General features: G+C 49.4%; 1 protein-coding gene across 1 annotated transcript in view; it reads right to left on the bottom strand.

Annotated features, from left to right (window-relative positions):
• Positions 1–16,452, bottom strand: part of RHPN1 (rhophilin Rho GTPase binding protein 1) — a 51,366-nt gene that overhangs the window by 17,388 nt on the left and 17,526 nt on the right. The window contains exons 2-7 of the mRNA XM_039364910.1: positions 11,763–11,878; positions 9,048–9,176; positions 8,270–8,345; positions 7,159–7,236; positions 4,035–4,159; positions 3,071–3,237 (exon numbers count right to left, since the gene is read on the bottom strand). Coding sequence (XP_039220844.1) covers positions 3,071–3,237; positions 4,035–4,159; positions 7,159–7,236; positions 8,270–8,345; positions 9,048–9,176; positions 11,763–11,878 — 691 coding nt within the window. The remainder of the gene's footprint in view (positions 1–3,070; positions 3,238–4,034; positions 4,160–7,158; positions 7,237–8,269; positions 8,346–9,047; positions 9,177–11,762; positions 11,879–16,452) is intronic.

Here is a 16,452-nt window from a genome sequence, read left to right as displayed (position 1 = left end):
TATAACTTGTTAGTAACCTGGTGGTTGAATGGCTTCCCCACTGATGGTCGCAAAAGGGGGTCACGTGACACACACACCTCCCGTCGGGACACTGCGACTGTCGTAAATACGAGCCCGTCGCCAAGTGTCTACATGGACAATGGTCGTACGTGCAGGAAAAACACGGTCGTTACCTTTTTTCAGAGCTGCTGTAACTTTGAACAGTCGCTAAACCGAACGGTCGTAAAGTCAAGGACTACCTGGAAGGGCCCCAACTCTAGGCCCCTTGAAGCAAGAGTCGATGCTATTGAACTCAATAGGACTGAGTCTTGAGTAGCCCAGCCAAGGATGGCTTCTCGAGTTGGCATGCGATTCGTTTTAGACCAGCGGTTCTCAACCTGTGGGTCGGGACCCCATTTGGGGTCGAATGACCATTTCACGGGGGTCGCCAAACAAGGCTGTCCGCCATTTTTCCCCCCTTTTCCTTAGCTGTGCTACTCCCTTTTATTCTATTGGCTTTTGAAAGCCAATAGAATAGACTCTCTTGAATAGAGTCTCATTCTATTGGCTTTCAAAAGCCAATAGGAATTGTCCAGGCTGTCTCTGCCCTGCTGAGCCTGCCAAAAGCCCCGTTCTGCAAACGGGGCTGCACCAGTTGAGTAGTCCTCGACTTACGATCGGTTGAGTAGTCCTCGACTTACAACCGGTTGGGGGTCGCGGCATTAAAAAGGTTGAGAACCACTGTTTTACGGGTTTAGTGGTCACAATAGTTAAGGAGGTCTAACTCGCCCCCAAATCTCCGCAGACGGGGCAGGCGAATATCTGGGAAAGGTCTTAAATTGGGAATAAGGAAGTTTATGAGGGAAGGGAGGAAGAGAGGAAGGAAGGAAGGGAGGGAGGCAGGGAGATGGGAAGGGGAAGGAAGGAAGGAAGGAAGGTGAGAGAGGAAGATGAGAAGGGGAAGGGAAGGAGGGAGGGAGATAGGAAGGGGAAGGAAGGAGGAAGGAAGGAAGGGGAGAAGGGGAGGGAGGAAGATGAGAAGGGAAAGGGAAGGAGGAAGGGAATGGGAAGAGGAAGGAAGGAAGGTGAAGGGAAGAAGATGAGAAGGGGAAGGGAGGGAGGGAGGGAGGAGGAAGGAAGATGAAGGGAAGAAGAAAGGGAGGGAGGAAGATGAGAAGGAGAAGGGAAGGAGGGAGGAAGAAAGGAAGGGGGAAGAAGAAGATGAAGGGAAGAAGAAAGGAAGGGGGAAAGGGAGGGAGGAAGATGAGGAGGGGAAGGAAGGAAGGCGAGACGAAGAAGGGAGAAAGAAAGGAGGGGAGGGAGGAAGATGAGAAGGGGAAGGAAAGAAGGTGAGAATGGGAAGGGAGAAAGAAAGGAGGGGAGGGAGGGAGATGAGAAGGGGAAAGGAAGGGAAAAAGGAAGGAATGGGAAGGAAGGAAGGGAGGGACGGAGAGGAGAAGAGGAAGGGAAAGGCTTGGATTTGCACTATGGGTTAAACTAAGCTCTACTAAGTTGGGGTGATTTGCAGTCTAGTGGGGAGCCCCACCATCGCCTTAGCCCAGGGCTCTGCAAGGCTCGGCCACTTGAAGACTGGTGGACTTCAACTCCCAGAATTCCCCAGCCAGCAAGGGAATTCTGGGAGTTGGGAGTCCAGAAGTCGTAAAGGGGCCCCATTTGGAAACCTCTGTCTTAGCAGGTTGGGGGAAATCAGAGGAGAGATTTCATTCAGCCAGGGAAAGGGTTTGTTTCCTGGGCACAAGGCGCTGATCGGTCGTCCTCGACTTACAACGGCGTGTTTCGTAGCCGTTCGAAGTTACAGCGGCGCCGGGAAAAAAGAGACGACCGCGTTGCAAGACTTCCCGCAGCCAGGTAACCCAAATTCAAGCACTGGGCACGTGTTTAGCGTGTCCTGGGATCGCGGGACCGCCGTCTGAGACCCAAGTGAGCTGCAACGAGGGCCTGATTCACTTAATAACCGTCGCAATTTGCTTCCCAAAGGGGGCCACAGTTGGGCACGACCCACGTAGAAAACCTCACTTGATGGCAGAAATTCCAAGTCGTTAAGTGGAGGGCTCTCAGAAGATGGAGATTGAGCTGCATCCTGGTAACCTCGGTGGAGAATCCCACGTCGCACGAATCCCACCTCAACGCTATCTCCGCCTAACTGTTCTGCCCCAGCCTACGTGAGTCCTTGTTACGCTCACATGGAGAAACCACTCTTCCAAGAAACAGGCAGGAACCCCAAGAAAAACCAACCCCCTTTTATTATTCACAGACCTGAGTCCATGTCCAAGGCAAACAAAACACAGTTCACAGAAACTCGATTCCTCAACACGAACGTGTCAATGCTGCAAATATTGTATATTCTTGCTTTGACAATATGCAAAACTGTCTGGTATTTACTGGGTTAATACATAGCTTAGAGTGGGGGGGTAAAAAGCCCGGGGAAAGAAAGAGGAAGTAAACTTTTGACCTTCACACTAATTGGATAATGTGACTTGGGACTGCAAGATAAGGGAGGGGTTTAGCAAGAAAAGTTTGATGCCAGCGAGAGGAAGTCAGATTCTGGTATCAAAACGTCTATGATGGTGACTGGCAATTTGTAGCTCTGTAATAAAGACTTTAGGAAACATGCCTGAAAGTTCTTTGAAGTGCTTCATTAGTTGGAACCCATGACAGAACGGTTGTCTTCGGCCACCAGCACCTCCCACACCTTTCCTTTTATTATGCAGCCCAGGTGTGGCTTCCTAATGCCGTCTCCTTTGCCTTTGCAGCCGTCCCATTGTATTCCTCTGTCCTACTCACTTCTCTTGCCTGCGCCTTCGTGCATCCGGGATTTGTCCCAGCTGTTCTTCATCACTGTCCAACTCAGACTCCCAGCACAGCCGTGTCTCAGCCTGAGCGCAAGTAGAGGGGCCGGGCTCCTCGTCCGACTGTAAATCTTGGAGCTCCTCAGAGCCTTCCTCTGACTCTGATGTCACTCCAGGCCCCTCCTCCTCCTCAGACTCAGCTGCCGAGTCCACTGGCTGGCGAGGAATCACAACACTAATCCCTCCCTCCCCTAAATGGAAAGGTGGAATAGGCGCCGTACCAGAGGCCTTCTGGAAGGCTTCGATGGCGCAGTCCACCCCCTGCAGGGTGGTGCGGTCCTGGCGGGCTGCGATCTGGGTGTGCAGAGCACCGATGTTGAAGAGCACGCTTCCTTTCTCGAAAGCCAGGGCCCGCTGGTGGGAAGGCACCCCGGTCAGTGAATCGTACCTGCAAAGGGTTAGAGCAGAGCGGTAAAACCACACGGCACTGGAGAGGCAAGGCTCCAGCTAGATCACCGTTTTAGGGAAAGGGTCCAATAAAAGAGAATATTTGTAGCTGGAGGTCGAACTGGGCGGGAGACTGGTGCTCACTGAGCTGGGTGGTTTTCTGGCAGACGTTTCGTGACCCAGCTAGGGAACATCATCAGTGCTAAAGAGAGTTGGGCTTGCAGGGAGGAGGAGGAAGAGGGGGAGGGGGAGGACTGTGGGGTCCTTGGTGCTCTCTGAGCTGGGTGGTTTTCTTGCAGATGTTTCATGACCCAACTAGGAAACATCATCAGTGCTAGAAGGGAATGGGGTGGGGGAGAGGAGGAGGAGGAAGAGGAGGACGACGACGACTGTGGGGTCCTTGCTACTCTCTGAGTTTGATGGGTTCCCTTGCAGATGTCTTGTGACCCAACTAGGTAACACTGTCAGTGCTGGAAGGTGTAAACTCCTCTCCTTTTTAGCACTGATGATGTTCCCTAGTCGGGTCATGAAATGTCTGCAAGAAAACCACCAAGCTCAGAGAGCATCAAGGACCCCACAGTCGTCCTCCAGCTCCTCCCCCCCTTCCTCTCCTTCCCCCACTTCTCCACAAACCCCTCTCCCTTCTAGCACTGATGACGTTCCCTAGTTGGGTCATGAAACGTCTGCAAGAAAACCATGAAGCTCAGAGAGCACCCAGGACCCCCCAGTTCAATCCCGAGTTACAATGATTCTCTTCTGTTGATTCTCTGCTCCACCAGGTTGAAAAGGCCCACTGACCAATGGAAGAAAAGTCCCAGGTTGTTACTGGGCGAGACGAAGCGGTTGTCGAGGAAGTGGAGCTGGCTGTAATATTCCGTCAGCAGTTCAAGTCCCGCTTTGTTCCGGCTGGGTGCCCGCATGGCCTGTTGGGGACACAAGTTGGGAGAAAGACACAAGAGCCATGAACAACACAGAGTGGGAAGGGGCTAGCCCAGCCCCCTGCTCAGGCAGGAGACCCTTGCAGAATAACAGAGCTGGAAGGGACCTTGGAGGTCATCTAGTCCAGCCCCCTGCTCAAGCACGAGACCCTTGCAGAATAGCAGAGCTGGAAGGGACCCTGGAGGTCCTCTAGTCCAGCCCCCTGCTCAGGCAGGAGACCCTTGCAGAATAACAGAGCTGGAAGGGACCCTGGAGGTCCTCTAGTCCAGCCCCCTGTTCAGGCATGAGACCCTTATAGAACAACAGAGCTGGAAGGGACCTTGGAGGTCATCTAGTCCAGCCCCCTGCTCAAGCACGAGACCCTTGCAGAATAGCAGAGCTGGAAGGGACCCTGGAGGTCCTCTAGTCCAGCCCCCTGCTCAGGCAGGAGACCCTTGCAGAATAACAGAGCTGGAAGGGACCTTGGAGGTCATCTAGTCAGCCCCCTGCTCAGGCAGGAGACCCTTGCAGAATAACAGAGCTGGAAGGGACCTTGGAGGTCATCTAGTCCAGCCCCCTGCTCAAGCACGAGACCTGTCAGAATAGCAGAGCACCTGGAGTCTCTAGTACAGCCCCTGCTCAGGCAGGAGACCCTTGCAGAGAGCTGGAAGGGACTGGAGGTCTCTAGTCCAGCCCCCTGCTCAGGCAGGAGACCCTTGCAGAATAACAGAGCTGGAAGGGACCTTGGAGGTCATCTAGTCCAGCCCCCTGCTCAAGCACGAGACCCTTGCAGAATAGCAGAGCTGGAAGGGACCCTGGAGGTCCTCTAGTCCAGCCCCCTGCTCAGGCAGGAGACCCTTGCAGAATAACAGAGCTGGAAGGGACCCTGGAGGTCCTCTAGTCCAGCCCCCTGTTCAGGCATGAGACCCTTATAGAACAACAGAGCTGGAAGGGACCTTGGAGGTCATCTAGTCCAGCCCCCTGCTCAAGCACGAGACCCTTGCAGAATAGCAGAGCTGGAAGGGACCCTGGAGGTCCTCTAGTCCAGCCCCCTGCTCAGGCAGGAGACCCTTGCAGAATAACAGAGCTGGAAGGGACCTTGGAGGTCATCTAGTCCAGCCCCCTGCTCAAGCACGAGACCCTTGCAGAATAGCAGAGCTGGAAGGGACCCTGGAGGTCCTCTAGTCCAGCCCCCTGCTCAGGCCGGAGACCCTTGCAGAATATACAGAGCTGGAAGGGACCTTGGAGGTAATATAGTCACAGACCCCTGCTCAAGCACGAGACCTGCAGAATCAGCAGAGCTGGAAGGGACACTGGAGGTCCTAAGCCAGCCCTTTGTCTTCAGGGCAGGAGACCCTGCAGAATAACGGTGGAAGGGACTTGGAGGTAATATACGTCCAGCCCCCCATGCTCAAGCACGAGACCCTTGCAGAATAGCACAGAGCTGGAAAGGGACCTGGAGGTCCTTGTCCAGCACCCTGCTCAGGCAGGAGACACTCAGAATAACAGAGCTGCGAGGGACCTTGGAGGTCATCTAGCCAGCCCCCTGCTCAGGCAGGAGACCCTTGCAGAATAACCGAGCTGGAAGGGACCTTGGAGGTCATCTAGTCCAGCCCCCTGCTCAAGCACGAGACCCTTGCAGAATAGCAGAGCTGGAAGGGACCCTGGAGGTCCTCTAGTCCAGCCCCCTGCTCAGGCAGGAGACCCTTGCAGAATAACAGAGCTGGAAGGGACCCTGGAGGTCCTCTAGTCCAGCCCCCTGTTCAGGCATGAGACCCTTATAGAACAACAGAGCTGGAAGGGACCTTGGAGGTCATCTAGTCCAGCCCCCTGCTCAAGCACGAGACCCTTGCAGAATAGCAGAGCTGGAAGGGACCCTGGAGGTCCTCTAGTCCAGCCCCCTGCTCAGGCAGGAGACCCTTGCAGAATAACAGAGCTGGAAGGGACCGTGGAGGTCATCTAGTCCAGCCCCCTGCTCAAGCACGAGACCCTTGCAGAATAGCAGAGCTGGAAGGGACCCTGGAGGTCCTCTAGTCCAGCCCCCTGCTCAGGCAGGAGACCCTTGCAGAATAACAGAGCTGGAAGGGACCTTGGAGGTCCTCTAGTCCAGCCCCCTGTTCAGGCATGAGACCCTTATAGAACAAAAGAGCTGGAAGGGGCCTTGGAGGTCCACTAGTCCAGCCCCCTGCTCAGGCAGGAGACCCTTGTAGAATAACAGAGCTGGAAGGGACCCTGGAGGTCCTCTAGTCCAGCCCCCTGCTCAGGCAGGAGACCCTTGCAGAACAACAGAGCTGGAAGGGGCCTTGGAGGTCCTCTAGTCCAACCCCCTGTTCAGGCATGAGACCCTTATAGAACAACAGAGCTGGAAGGGGCCTTGGAGGTCCACTAGTCCAGCCCCCTGCTCAGGCAGGAGACCCTTGTAGAATAACAGAGCTGGAAGGGACCCTGGAGGTCCTCTAGTCCAGCCCCCTGCTCAGGCAGGAGACCCTTGCAGAACAACAGAGCTGGAAGGGGCCTTGGAGGTCCTCTAGTCCAACCCGCTGCTCAAGCAGAAAACACAAAATACAGGTAGTCCTCAACTTTCGACCCCAATCCAAAGTGTATGTCGTTAAGTGGGCTTTGCCCCATTTTATGACTTTTCTGGTGAAGGGAACGGCTGCAGTTGTTAAGTTAGTAAGTAACCCTAGTTGTTAAATGAATCTGGCGTCTCCCCCACGGACTTTGCTCAGTCAAACGGCCGCAAAAAAAGGGATCGCGTGACCCCGGGGGACACTGCGACCGTCGTAAGTGTGAGTCACTTGTCATCTGAATGTAAATCACGTGATCCTGGGGAATGGTACGACGTCGTAAGTGTGAAAGTGGTCGTTGATCCCTTTTTTTCCCCAGCGCCGTTGTAAGTTTGAACGGTCACTAAACAAACCGTGGTTAAGTCGAGGACTACCTGTACACACCCAGGCCAGGCGCCTTTGCCCCCCAACGCCTCTTCCTCGAAGATCACACCTACCTGGCGTAAATCTACAAGGGCTTTCAGCTCCTCCTTGTAGGAGTCTTCCTCTTCGTTGTAGTGGTCTTTAATCACGGCCTGGAGTTGTGTAGAAAATAACACACTTTAGTCTGTCCTCGCCTGAAAGTCCCACTTTCAAGGTCACCTTAAAGTCCTCCGAAATCAAGCTGTCGAAGGACAGGCGGTCCTCGGCTTACGACCGCAGTGCCATTTCTGTCGGTAAGCGAGACGTTGGCTAAACAAGTTTTGTCCCATTTTGGGATCTTTCTCGCCAGAGTCGTTAAGCGAACCCTGGCAGCCGATCACCCCGTCGTTAAGCGAATCTGGCTTCCCCACCAGCTTTGCCTGCCGAAAGGTCACAAAACAGGAATCGCCTGGCCCAAGGACGCTGCAACCGTCATAAACACGAGTCGGTTGCCAAACGTCCCAATTTTGATCGCAAGTCGCCACTGTGAAAAACGATCCGAAGCGGCTTTGTTTTCCCTCAGTGCCGTCGTAACTCTGAACGGTCACTAAATGAAACCGTTGGTAAGTTGAGGGCTCCCTGTAAATAACTGATGTAGGAATATTTCATCCACATCTAAGAGACCTACAGGTCAGTCCCTGACTTACGACTGTCCATTTAGCAATTGTGCCAACTTAGGTTAGTGCTGAAAAATGGCGACTGACAGCGCGTCCTCATATTTACGGCCGCGGCAGCGTCCCCACGGCCCTGGGATCGAAATTCTGGACAAACGGCGTGTATTCGCCACGGTGGCAGGGTCCTGGGTTCAAGTGAAGCCACTTACGACCCTGCCAGCCAGCTTCCGACAAACAAAAAGCTAGTAACACGGTCGTTAAGTGAATCTGTGAAAAGTTCGCAAAACACGACTCCATGGTGCTGCGACCGTCGTAAGTGTGAGCCAGTTGCAAAGCATCTGAATTTTGATCAGGGGACCACGGCGATGCTGCAACGGTCGTTATGTGTGAAAAATGGGTCCTAATTCGCTTTTTCCAGTGCCGTCGTAACTTTGAACGGTCACTAAATGAACCGTGGCAAGTCGGGGGCTACGTGTAAAACAGCTTCCCTCAATTCTCAATCGATCTCAGTTTTTAGGAAATTGGAAATTACCTTCAGAGGAGATGCCCAGTCCAGTTCCTTGGTCTCCTTCAACCCCAGCGGGATCATTGGGACGCTAACTGAGTCACTGGGAGAGAGAGAGAGAGAGAGAGAGAGAAAGTCCAATTACATGTGATCCTCAACTTAAAACAGTTCATTTAGTGACTGTTCAAAATTGTAACAGTACTAAAAAAAAAGTGGCTTACGACTGCTTTTCACACGACCGTCACAGCATTCCTAAAGTCACGTGATCAAAATTCAGCCACTTGGCCACTGACTCATATTTACGACCGTTGCCGTGTCTCCGGGGGTCACGTGATCAAAACTCAGCCACTTGGCAACTGACTCATGTTTACAACGGTCGCCGCGACCCCAGGGTCATATGATCAAAACTCAGCCACTTGGCAACTGACTCATGTTTACGACGGTCGCCGCGACCCCGGGGTCACATGATCAAAACTCAGCCACTTGGCGACTGACTCTTATTTACGACAGTTGCTGCGTCTCCGGGGGTCACATGATCAAAACTCAGCCACTTGGCAACTGACTCATATTTACGACGGTCGCCATGTCTCTGGGGGTCCCGTGATCAAAACTCAGCCACTTGGCAACTGACTCATATTTACGACGGTCGCCGCATCCCCGGGGTCACGTGATCAAAATTCAGACTCTGCATGCTCTGACCGAATGTTTGGACGTAGCAGAGGGCAACTGCATTTTCCTTTTTCCCGGACGGTCCACCTCCGGAACTTTCCCCTCCCCAAACGGACAGGTGCCAATCATCTCTAACCTGTCATTCTGGTAGACTTCCACGCAGCTGTTCAGTTCTTCCAGTTCCTCCTTGAGCAGCTGCAGGTTGGAGTTGACATAGCTGAGTTCCAGAGCAACTGTCTCCTTGACTTTGTGGTTGCGGGTGGCCCTGAGACCAAAGAAAAAAGAGGAGGGGAAAAAAAATGATTTATACCTCTTCTCTACAGCCAGTCCTCGACTTACGATGGTTCGCTTAGTGATATTCAAAGTCACAACGGCATGGAACAAAGTGACATAGGACAGGGCTTTTCAACCTTTTCACCCATTGTACCCCTTTTAGGATATGGCGACATCTGAGGACCACCAGCAAGGTGTCAAAAACTTGACGACCCCCCCCAAAAAAGGAAAAAAGTGATAAAGTACAGGTAGTCCTCGACTTACAACAGTTCGCTTAGTGACTGTTCAAAGTTACAGTGGTACTGAAAAAAGTGCCCCCCAAGCCACAGCCGAGCAAGACACCTGCCTGCCCACCTGGTGGCGCTCTTCCTCCTGTCCGAGGTTTTCATTGTTGTGAGCGTTTCTGCTGAGGATTGGCAGTAAGGGTGGGGTGAGGTTGTTTGTTTTTTATTCCCCCCCCCCGTCTGCTGATCTAGTCCAACCCCCTGCTCAGGTAGGAAACCCTTTTTTTGTATGTTTTAGTCTCCAGGCTTCTGAACATCTTCGTTGCTCTTCTCTGCACTTTTTCCAAAATCTCACCATCTTTTTTGTCATGTGCAAAAATATGATGTAATTTTTTTTGTAGTGCAAGGACTTATCAAAGTCTCTTTGCACTACGACGGTTGTAAGGGTGCTCCCCACGGTCCCGGGATCCCAATTTGGGTACTTGGCCACTGGCGTCATATCCAGCATCCCAGGGTCACGTCCCCAACGGGCAACTTTCCCAGCTGGCTTCTGATAAGGGGCAAGCTGCGTCCGCTTTAACAACCCAAGATTCCCTCTTCCCAATTCTAGACCTATGAACTACTTGCTTTTTTCCCCCCCCCCCCACTCTCTACCCCCTGGCAGCTTTGAACAGCTCATTAAATTAAGGGTGAGACCTCCTCCTCTAGCACCAGTGATGTGTCCCACCTGATACAATCTCAGCAATCTTGTTTGGACAGCTGTTGGGCTGGGAAACTGACATGCCCCAACACAGGAGCGTCACAGCCTGGTATGTGTCACACGAGGGGAAGGCACCCTGGAAACTGCAATTTGCAACGCTCGGCGTTTCCGTTCAGGCTGAGCCAAAGGAATCTGATTAAAGGCCAGGAGACTAAAACATATGAAGAACAGTTGCAGGATTTGGGTATGGCCAGTCTAGAGAAAAGGATGGGGGAAGAGAAAGTCTTCCAGTATTTGAGGAGGGGGTCAAACTATTCTCCAAAGCCCCTGAATGCAGGACAAGAAACAATGGTTGGAAACTGACCAAGGAGAGAAGCAATCTGGAATTAAGGAGAAACTTTCTAACAGTGAGGACAATTAATCAATGGAACAGCTTGCCACCAGAAGTTGTGGATGCTCCAACACTGGAGGCTTTTAAGAAGAGACTGGACAGCCATTTGTTCTGAACTGGAATAGGGTCTCTTACTTGAGCAGGGGGTTGGGCTAAATGACCTCCAAGGTCCCTTCCATCATCCTCATCCTCATCCTCATCTAGTCCAACCCCCTGCTCAGGCAGGAAACCCAATACTATTTCAGACAAATGGCTGTCCAGTTTCTTCTTAAAAACCTCCAGTGTTGGAGCATTCACCGCTTCTGGAGGCAGGTTGTTCCCCTGGTTAATTGTTCTAACTGTCAGGAAGTTTCTCCTTAGTTCCAGGTTGCTTCTCTCCTTGATGAGTTTCCATCTGTTGCTTCTTGTCCTGCTTTCAGGTGCTTTGGAGAATAGCTTGACTGCCTCTTCTTTGCGGCAGCCCCTGAGCTACTGGAACACTGCTATCATGTCTCCCCTCGTCCTTCTCTTCATTAAACTAGACATGCCCAATTCCAGCAGCCGTTCCTTGTATGTTTTAGCTTCCAGTCCCCTAATTATCCTTGTTGCTCTTCTCTGCACTCTTTCTAGAGTCTCAACATCTTTTTTACATCGTGGTGACCAAAACTGGGTGCAGTATTCCAGGTGTGGCCTTACCAAGGCCTTGTAAAGTGGTATTAACACTTCACCTGATCTTGATTCTATCCCTCTGTTAATGCAGCCCAGGACTGTGTTGGTTTTTTTGGCAGCTGCAGCACACAGCTGGCTCCTATTTAACTGTCAGAAATTGCACTGGTTGAGAATTTAGCACAATGGCAACGGATCTTGAAAAAGCCTTTAATGAAGACATTGATATAAACGGGGTGCACAGACCTCTCTAAAATGGACATTTTGAATGTTTTAAACTAACATCTCCCTCCTTTGGACTAGGTGGGTGTGGAAGCAGTCCTGCGCATTGCTGTGCATCTACAAATGTTTTTCTTCCCTCCCTTTTCTTAGTTTCTGAACACCAAGCAGCCACAAAATGCTGAGCATCAGACAGAAAAGAGGGTATGTGTGGGGGGTCCCCAGCTGGCTCTTTAATTAAAACTTTGCATACCACCTGCCTCAAAGTTGCTGCTTTTGGTTTTTCACTCTTCAAGCAAGCAAAACAATCCTTGTTTACGTCTTCTAGTGACTTGTCTTATTGCTGTGAACAGCATAATTCACAATCGCCTTTATGATGCTAATTTAGCCCACACAAACCTGAACAGATTCTCTGCGCCGGTTCTCATCCTCATCTCTTTGTTGATCTGCTGGTTGATTCTTGCACGGCGGTGTTGCAGCCTGGTGCGTTGGGTCTGGGCCAAGGAATCACAACCCTGACAAAAAAGAAATTAATAACAACAACAATAATAACAATGTCCCTGAAGGAGAGATAGATGCAAAGCTAACATGGTTGAGATCAAGGGTGCTGAAGAAAGAAACTGAAGGCTTCATTTTGGCTGCCCAAGAACAAGCAGACCTGCAGACCAATTCCATGAAAGCAAAAACTCAAAATGTCGGTAACAACAGCAACTATCACTTACACGATGAGAAAGCTGAAACAGGGGATTACTTTATCAGTGGCTGCAACCAAAAAAATCTCACAAACCGATTATCTATGACGTCATGATCAAGTTGCCAAAATCATAGCTCGCTTTGCTGCTGCAACTATTGCTTCTTAGCTTGCCAACGAATTGGGGGGGGGGGAGGATAGAGAATTGGAATGCAGGCTACAAAGATAAAGAAGGCAGACCATGAGAATCAAGGACGATTCACCAGATGCCTGACCCGACTCAGAGACATCTTCTCATAACAATATCATCGCACCGCATTGGGCAATGTGATCTGTTCGTGGAGGGGAGGGGAAATTCTATTTTTTTACTATAGGGGTTGGGGGTTGGGGTTTGCTAGAGCTGGTTTTGCTTTCATACATGCCAAAGTGATGTACTCAATAAAGTTTTATATTAAGAGATTGGAATGTCTCAAAGGTGTTTGCTTGGTTGGGTTCGTCGGTCGGAACCTTGACAGATGTTGTTATTGAAACTCTAGAAAGAGTACAGAGAAGAGCAACAAAGCTGATTAGGGGACTGGAGGCTAAAACATATGAGGAACGGTTGCTGGAATTGGGTATGTATAGTTTAATGAAGAGAAGGACGAGGGGGGACATGATAGCTGTCTTCCAGTAGCTCAGGGGCTGCCCCAAAGAGGGAATCAAGCTATTCTCCAAAGCGCTTGAAGGCAGGATAAAAGCAATGGGTGGAAACTAACCGAAGAGAGAAGCAACCTAGAACTAAGGAGAAACTTCCTGACAGTTAGAACAATTAACCAGTGGAACAACCTGCCTCCAGAAGCTGGCATTTTAAATAGCTTTCGGGAAAAGTGAACTTGAAGAAAAATGAGACTCAGCAAAGTTTTTGGAAAAGCAAAATAATCTCCCGCAGGAGCTCGATCTGTTCATATTTTAGAATGGGCTTTATCCCAGTTTCCTGTCCTTGTACCTTTGACCCTTGAGTTCTTGGCCGTTAGAGTGGAACAACCTGCCTCCAGAAGCGGTGAATGCTCCAACACTGGAAATTTTTAAACTGGACAGCCATTTGTCTGAAATGATATAGGGTTTCCTGCCTGAGCGGGGGGTTGGACTAGATGACCTCCAAGGTCTCTTACAACTTTATTATTATTATTATTATTATTATTATTATTATTTAGACATGAACCTCAATCAAGTGAACATTCAAAAAATAACAACAACAACAAAAACAACAATAATAATTATTACATACATTAGAATCTTTGCCAGAAGTTTGGGTTCGAATGCAGCCAAAATGACCGGGAACATCAAATGGACCAAAATTCTTGAAAATGAACAGGTCAAGATCCTGTGGGACTTTCGGATCCAAACAGAAAGAGGTCTGGCTCACAACGTGCCTGAGATCACAACTATGGAAAAGTGGGGAAAAGTCTGCAGTACCCAAAGCGCTGCCTAGATACATGGATATTTTGAATTGATTAAATCTGAATATCCTGACTTTGCTCAGATGCTACCTTAACAGCTCTTAAGTAAAAACTGCTAAGTTTTTACCAGTCCCAGACTGTGAATTGAACTGACGATTAAATGTTTAATAATAATAGTAGTAGTAGTAGTAGTAGTAGTAGTAGTAGTAATAATAATAATAATAATAATAATAATAATAATAATAATAATAGTAGTCTCCCTGTTAAAATGAGGGTTCTCCTTAGAGCTTGAAAAAGGCTGATCTTAAAGGCATAAATGAGGGTTGTTGTTTTTTTTAAGCACGTGAAATATTGGACTGATTTGCATATCTTACCAGCTGGATCTTCCAAGCACAAATTAAATTAAAAGCATGGGTAATATTTACCTGGCACCTTCCAGAGTTGTGTTAAGTGGTTCACACATACATTACGGTATTATTGCATCGCTGTTCATACAGCAGATGAAAACAAATGTATTTATTTATGCAGCGATCTTGCTAGGATGAATTGACTTTGCAAGACTTATTTTACATTTGGGAGCAAGATGCAAGGTCCTTTCCACCTTTAGGATATTTTCTTATAAATTTCCTTAAAATTTCAATGTTAACTTGCTCTCAGGGATCTAGAGTTTTGCAAACGGAACCACGTGTTGGGTTTCCAGCTTAATTTCTAGACCATGCATTCATATTTGACGGAAGTGGTGGGGGGAAAACCCCTAAAAATAAACCCCTACTTCAAATCAAAATTGAAGCTTTCTGTTGAAGTATTTCCATTAATAATTATCTATAATATAATATAAATAACGATGAAGAACAGCTGCAAGAATTGGGTATGGCCAGTCTAGAGAAAAGAAGGACTAGGGGAGATGTGATAGCAGTTTGAGGGTGTTACAGATCTCGTCGCAGGATGGAAGCAGTTCCTAGTAAGGCTGCCTTTTGCAATTGACTAATGGTGGATTTGTCAATGCCGATGATGGTGTTCAAGTGGTGCTCCAGTTGTTTTGGGATTGCACCCAAGGCGCCTATTACTATTGGTATTACCCTTGCTTGCTTTTGCCACAGTCTTTCTATTTCTATTTGTAGGTCTTTGTATTTTGTTATCTTCTCCAGTTCTCGTCTGTTCTGCTGTCTCCAGGCACTGCCACATCCACTATCCAGACTTTTTTGTCTTTCTTATCGACAATTTGTAAGTCCGGGGTGTTATGTTGCTGGTGCTTGTCTGTTTGAATTCTGAAGTCCCAGAGCAGTTTAATTTGATCATTTTCTATGACTTTCTCTATTTTATGATCCCACCAGTTCTTGCTTACAGGCAAATGATATTTTTTGCAGATCTTCCAATGCACCATTGTTGCTACTTTGTCATGCCGCTGCTTGTAATCAGTCTGTGCAATCTTCTTGCAACAGCTTACCAAGTGGTCCACTGTTTCTTCAGCTTCTTTGCATAGGCGGCACTTACTGTCTGTTGCTGTCTTCTCAATTTTGACTTTGTATGCATTTGTCCTTAAGGCTTGGTCTTGTGCAGCCAGAATTAGTCCCTCGGTCTCTTTCTTCAATTTTCCTGCTCTTAGCCATTGCCAGGTTTTATTATTATCTGCTTTCCCAGCTATTTTTTTCATGTATTGGCCATGTAGTGCTTTGTCTTCCCATGCCTCTATTCTGTTCTTCATTTGGTCTTTCTTGTAGGCCAGTTTGGTCTCTCCAGTAGTCAGTAAGCCTTCCTGATATACTAATTTCAGTGCACATTATTATTATTATTGTTATCGTTATCATCATCATCATCATCATCATCACTAAAAGCAAAGTGAGGGGCGATGCAGTTTCATTGTGAAATAATCCCACTGAAGTTTTAATTTTTCCAAAATTGGCCCAAGCTGACTCATCTTGGGGAGGGGGGGGGAGGGAACTGGCGTTGTTATTATTATAAGGAGAAACCATTCCAGTAAATGGTGAAATGAAAACTTTTTAAGTTTCTCCAGACGTGGGAAGAAAAGGCCCCTTTTGTGAGTGAGGGGTGAGTCAGCAACGTAGAGCACCCTCGGATGACCTCCAGAGAAAGCCTTCGTTCCTTCTGGGCCGGGACAAAGAATGAAACAGCCCCCCCCCCCCCCCCCACAGAGCCTTAGCAACGGAGAGTACAAGTATGTCCGAATTCCTTTAGGCTAGGGGCCTGCCCCCCCCTCCCCATTTTCTTTCACAAACTGGGGACAAAAAAAGGACAGGGCATTCCGTTCCGCTGAAGTCCCCCATGAAGGAACATCTGTAGCTCAGGGTTAAAATGGGGGGGGGGGTCCCTGGTGCTCTCTGAGCTTGGCTGTTTGGGGGGGAGGGAGGGAGGGGAGGGGAGGGGAGGGGAGGGGAAGGAGAGGAGAGCAAGAGAGAGGGCAGGGGAAAGGAGGTGAGGGGAGGGAAGGGAAAGAAAGGAAAGGAGGAAGGAAAGATGGAAAGGAAAGGAAAGGAAAGGAAAGGAAGAAGGGAAGAAGGAAAGGAAAGGAAAGGGAGAGGACAGGGGAAAGGAGGTGAGGAAAAGGGAGGGAAGGAAAGGAAAGGAGGAAGGAAAGAAGGAAAGGAAAGGAGGAAGGGAAGAAGGAAAGGAAAGGAAAGGAAGAGAGAGGACAGGGGAAAGGAGGTGAGGAAAAGGGAGGGAAGGAAAGGAGGAAGGAAAGAAGGAAAGGAAAGGAGGAAGGGAAGAAGGAAAGGAAGAGAGAGGGCAGGGGAAAGGAGGTGAGGAAAAGGGAGGGAAGGAAAGGAAAGGAGGAAAGAAAGAAGGAAAGGAAAATAGGAGGATAATTGTTGGGTCGTTGCTTTCGGGTTGGTGGTTTCCTTGCAGACATTTCATTACCCAACTAGGTAACAGCCTCAGCGCTAGTAGGGTTTGTGGGGAGGGGGAGGAGGGGGAGAGGAGGAGAAGGACTGTGGGGTCC

Source organism: Crotalus tigris, unplaced genomic scaffold, assembly GCF_016545835.1.
Source record: "Crotalus tigris isolate CLP2741 ecotype Arizona unplaced genomic scaffold, ASM1654583v1 scf7180000019926.259901, whole genome shotgun sequence".
Taxonomy (NCBI): Eukaryota; Metazoa; Chordata; class Lepidosauria; order Squamata; family Viperidae; genus Crotalus; species Crotalus tigris.
Note: the sequence above shows the minus strand (reverse complement) of the source record. Positions and strands in the feature narration are given on the sequence as shown.